The sequence below is a fragment of the Chlamydotis macqueenii genome, chromosome 5 (genome assembly GCF_036417535.1).
Source record: "Chlamydotis macqueenii isolate bChlMac1 chromosome 5, bChlMac1.mat, whole genome shotgun sequence".
NCBI lineage: Eukaryota > Metazoa > Chordata > Aves > Otidiformes > Otididae > Chlamydotis > Chlamydotis macqueenii.
Genome location: NC_141560.1, coordinates 46,279,710 through 46,285,306, shown reverse-complemented (window position 1 = coordinate 46,285,306; position 5,597 = coordinate 46,279,710). Strand labels below are relative to the sequence as shown.

Here is a 5,597-nt window from a genome sequence, read left to right as displayed (position 1 = left end):
CTGGTACGCCTCAAATTGATCTGCGGAGCCCCTACCACATCCATTCCAGCTCCCCCGTGCACAGACCTGTTGGCACATCGTGGAGGAGGCTGATACAAACACCTCGCTACTCCAGCCCAAAAGGTCACCAGTGATTCTGCCGTACGTGCCATAACTCCGAGTTTTTTCTGAAACTCCCTGCAACCTATTTTGCTCAAGTGCAGCTCCTTCATGCCAGCTCGCAGTAACTTTCTGACTTTTCATCCCTGTCAGTTTCACAGCAGCTAATCCTGTTCCTTACTTGTCAAAGGAAGAACTTTGGAAACCACTCACCCAGGCTGAATTTGAATCAGCAGCCAGCTCTGTATCCTACTTAGAGTAACTTGAGCCATTCAGCCTACAAGAACTATTAATCTCACTTTATCTGGAATTTCTGTGAATTCTCTAGCCAATAAGTTAGTCATAAAAATTATGTGTATTATATCTTATAGTACTGAAATGCTACAGTGATGGAGGCTGTGTAAGTGTTTTACAGATCTAAAGGGAATGCTAGCTAACAAGTATGAAACGAGTATGAGAGCTGAATAGTACGATATATTCTGCAGAAGCTGAGCTTGGAAGTTGCCTTGTCACTTTAGGGATGTATTCTGAATGTTTCCTTAAGCACAGGAATATCATTTAAGTCAAAGTGCCAGATTTAGACACTCAAAGACTGACAAATATCTTGCCTTCCAGTTAGGTCCAGTGACTTCAAGAGGCATAGATCATGTTTTGGGTTTCTGAACAATGGTAAGTTCTACTGTCTTCTCAGTGAAACAGAAGATACTGCCTAAAAAGGACAGGAGTTTCCAGTGTAAATAATTTTCAGCCAGTGACATGATGCTCTCTATACTGAGGACTAACTTTGTTTCGCTGGAACTCCAGTAGACGTCACTTGTTTAGACGTGGAGAGGTGGCAGTAGATGTGCTTCCATCAGTCTAATTTCTAGGTCCTCCAGGTTATGGTGCAGTCTAATTACATAGCCTAGTTCCCAATGATGGCTGGGCCAGAGCAGCTTGGAGGCATCAAAGCTGGCTCCCTGCCTTAGGACATGGTTTCCAGCCACAAGGTCTTTGTGATGGTTAGGTTTACCAAAGCTGAACAAAACGAGTCTCAGCAGAAATTACAGTATTTGAAGTGAAAGTCCTACTGAGTAATGTTGTTTTGTTATAAGAAATGCTCAAATTTTCTATTCAGGAAGTGCAGGAAGCACATTCTGAGTTTGAGAATAGCAATGTAAGAAAATAGAAATGGAGAAAAACACTTGCCATGAGCACATAAAGATTTTCAAAAAGAAAATACATCAGTAATTTTTTCCCAGTGCACAATTAAGTAAAGGTTTGTTTCAATATTATAGCTTGGAAACAAGCATATGAATAAATTATAAAACTATACACCTTCTTTATAATGCTTTCATATGAAGTTTTAATAATAAGCCCATTCTTCCTGCCTTTCTTTGACAGTAAAGGCTGTCTTTGGCCAATGCACGTTTTATTACTACGAAAAAAAAGCAATTAGCTATTTAGATGGGAGTGCTGATCTCAAGTGTCCCTGAGAAGGAAATGGGAAACAAGCTTCCTTCTTATGAGCAAGCAATCTAGTTTTCACAAAGGCCAAATACCAAAACTTTAGCTGGAGGTAGCAGAATCTAGCCTCCACACACTAGTAGCTCTTTCCACCTGGATTTCTGTTTTCCAGTCATCTGCTCTCCCTTCAACCTCTTTCAAAATCATTTCTTAGTTCCACGGAGCACTGGTCCCTGAAACATGGATTTTGTTATACATCCTCAGGAGAAAGCTGTCAGAGACTGAAAAGGTTAATTAATGTCTCAACATCGCTAAATGATAGAGAGAACTGACAAACCACAATGCTAAAAAAACTTCAACAACTGTGAGGGAATGTCTAGACAAATATCCTGTTTTGTAGCTGAAGCAGCAACATGTGCCTAGTAACTCCAAGAACTGCAAAATGGGGTATCTTGTTTTGTACCCTTCCCCCAGAATAGAGCCAAACCCTGTGCATGAGCTCAGGCCCTGGACGGTACTAAGCATGCACAGCACTGCCAAGTGACTGCACAATGGAGGCCAGCTCTGGGGGACGCAAAATGACTTTGTGGACACTGTCTTACTAGCAATCAGGTAACAACATGCTTCAGGTAACCGCACGGCTTACAAAGGACAAGCGGGCCTTGCATTTGCAGAGAGCTAACACATACCACCACAGAGACAGATCAACAGGATGCAGCAATCACAAGCTAAACCACAGGCAGGAAGCACCTGACCTACAAAGGACTACAAAAAGGGTCGCCGCATGAACCAGTGTGTGTGTGTGTGTGGACCCCCACCCCACTCAGACGGACCTTCGGGACGCCGATTCTCCGTGGGGGCATCGTCATCCTTTTGAGGCACCCACCCCACCCACTCTGTACAACGGACTTTCAGGACGCTGACTCTTCGTGGTGGTATTTTCCCCCCTCTTTTTCTCTCTTCCTCTTTCTCTTTCTCCCCCCCCCCTTACCCTTTGTGTGTGAATGAAATAAAGAACCAACATATGCGTATGACACCGTTGTGTCTTAATTCTGTAACCGAGAAATTCGTACCTCTCACGACCGGACCTTTATCGGTTCGTGACATTTAATTGGCGTAGTCGGCAGGATTCTCGGAGACAGAAGCGCATTGTGGCGAACGGAATCTGGGAATGAGTGAGACGCTCTGATACCTTCTTGTGAAATTTGTCGGTGTAAACCGAGGGGCATTCAGTTGCCAGCCTCTGACGAGGCAAATTGTTGTGAAATTTGTCGGTGTAAACCGAGGGGCATTCAGTTGCCAGCCTCTGACGAGGCAAATTGTTGTGAAACTTGTCGGTGTAAACCGAGGGGCATTCAGTTGCCAGCCTCTGACGAGGCAAATTGTTGTGAAACTTGTCGGTGTAAACCGAGGGGCATTCAGTTGCCAGCCTCTGACGAGGCAAATTGTTGTGAAACTTGTCGGTGTAAACCGAGGGGCATTCAGTTGCCAGCCTCTGACGAGGCAACTTGTTGAGAAATTTGTGTTGTGTTGTGGTAAGGTGTAGCCTCTTGAGGGTAACAACAAAGGGGAAATTGTGGAGTAAGGTGTAATTCCCCCTCAAGACGTTGTTCCCCTTTCAGTTGTGCATAATGAAAGAAACCGCTCATGATTCTGCCCCCTCATCTGAGGGAGAAATCGAGAAGTTGTTTACCTTTTTAGAAACACATCGTTTGCGCCCTTCAATTCAAGGGCAATTGTGGGCTAAAGACCATTGGTTTCAGCCTCAGAGTGTTGTTGACAGGATAACTGTCCTGCGAAAGGAGGCAAGGGCAAGACCTGGAAAGGGGAAAGGTTTAATTTGCGCCGTATTAGGGGCGAGCTTAGCAGCAGCAATCGAGGATCGTAGGCAGAGACTCAGTCAGGCTGATGCGGCCCTCGATGCTCTGCAGGTGGCTGTTCAGACTTTACAAAAACAACTTGAAGAGAATAGAGCTTTGTTGGAAAAGGAACGTCAACAGAATGTTTTGTTAAAAGAAGAGTTGCGGAATCGGTTATTGGAAGAGAAGGGTTGTCTGGTAGAAGCAGAGAAGGAAATAAGGCAGATATACCCGCAAAGGGACTTGGAAAGAGCTAAGGAGACTGTAGGGGAGTTTCCCCATGTGTGTCCCCTGGTCAAAACAGAGTATCTTTATGACAGTGCTGATGGTGAACCGCAGATTGTAACTAAGGAAACACCCTATTCTGCCACTGAATTGGCAAAATTAAAGAAGGAATACTCCAGGTCTCCGAAGGAGACAGAGACTGAATATGTGTGGAGGGTCTCCCTATCGGGGGGAGACGGAATAATGTTGTCGGAGAAGGAAGCAGAAGGATATTGGGGTCCGGGAGTATTCTTAACTACAGGAGATAACCGGGCACCCTGGACTTTAACACAGCGAGCGGCATATTGGGCAGGAGGTTTGAATCCCCTGGAGAGGGGAGATCCACTTGCCATTGCTGGGTCTGTGGATCACCTCGTAGAGAATGTTCAAAAGGCAGCTTGTTTACAAATGATGTATGATCGGGAACTGAAACCCCATGTGAGTTCGCCGATGATGTTGCCTGTAGACCCAGAAAGGATGACACCTTTAATTCGCGGACTCCCTGACTCACTTAAACCCATAGGTATTCAATTACAAGGGAGGATTCAAAATATCCCTGAGACAGACAGAATCACCTCCGCTTTGGAGATGGCAATAACCCCCGATCGAACAAGAGATGGTAGGAAGGTGTGGACATGGGGGGAGGTGGCCCATGAGTTAATAAATTATGGGAGAAAATACGGCCCCGTAGGGGGCCCACAGCAGAAAACGGAATCGAAAGCTGTGAGAATGACAGAGATATTCTCGCCGCAAAAGGTAGTGCCAAACCAAAAGAGAAATTTACCTCAGCCTAATAATCAGAGACAAAAGCAAATTCTTAATCGGCAGGACTGGTGGCGATTAGGAATGAGTCTAGGAATTCCAAAGGACTTGATGGATGGCCTCCCCACCACCAAGTTAGAGTTGTTAGTGAAGGGATGGGGACATGAGAGACAAAGAGAGAAAAAGCCCCAACCTGCCGCGCCTCTCCCAAGCCCCACTGCACCACCTCTAATAGATTTTGAAAATGCAGAACCAGAAACTACCAAAGTGAAGGGACCGCAGGGAAACTAAGCTCTCCGCCCTCCGTGGGTGAGAGGGGGAGCGGAGTGTGGACGTTTTTGAGACAACTCACCCTAAATGAAAGAGGAGATTTATTAATTACTGTGGCTATTGGACCAAACCGACAAACTATTACCTTTTTGGTAGACACAGGTGCCCAAATATCTGCAATTAAACATGAAGATGCTGTACGGTGTGGAATCAAAGTCCCACATAAAAAAACAATGGTTCTGAATGCATTAGGTGAGCAGTGTCCAGTAACGATGACCACAATAATTTTGACATTGCCAGGATTAGATAACCCTGTTCGAACTCAGGTAGCCATAGGCGACTTTCCTATGAACCTTCTAGGCATTGATGTACTGAAAGGACACCGGTGGCAAGACTCTCAGGGCAATTTGTGGGCTTTTGGGGCTCCAACAACTGGCCCGAGAGTAGGACAAATACTACTATTACAGACAGTACCTACTCTTCCCCCGTCCAAATTAACAAATGTCAAACCATACCCGCTATCACTAGGGGCTCGAGAAGGCATCACTCCAGTGATTGAAGATCTGAAAGCCAGAGGAATATTGGTTTCGACACATTCCCCATTCAATTCCCCCGTATGGCCGGTACGTAAGCCTAACGGGAAATGGAGATTGACTGTGGACTATCGGCGGCTAAATGCCAACACTGGTCCACTGACAGCAGCTGTTCCTAACATTGCCGAACTGATAGCAACCATTCAAGAGCAAACACATAAGGTAATGGCAACTATAGATGTAAAAGATATGTTTTTTATGGTACCGATACAACCTGAGACACAAGATCGCTTTGCATTTACCTGGGAAGGTCAGCAATATACATTCACACGTCTGCCACAAGGCTACAAGCATTCCCCGACCT

General features: G+C 45.4%; 1 protein-coding gene across 1 annotated transcript; it reads left to right on the top strand.

Annotated features, from left to right (window-relative positions):
- Positions 1–3,176: 3,176 nt before the first annotated feature.
- LOC147600566 (uncharacterized) lies at positions 3,177–4,721 on the top strand. The gene has a single exon (XM_086749617.1). The coding sequence runs from the start codon at positions 3,177–3,179 to the stop codon at positions 4,719–4,721; it is 1,545 nt and encodes a 514-aa protein (XP_086605743.1).
- Positions 4,722–5,597: the final 876 nt, after the last annotated feature.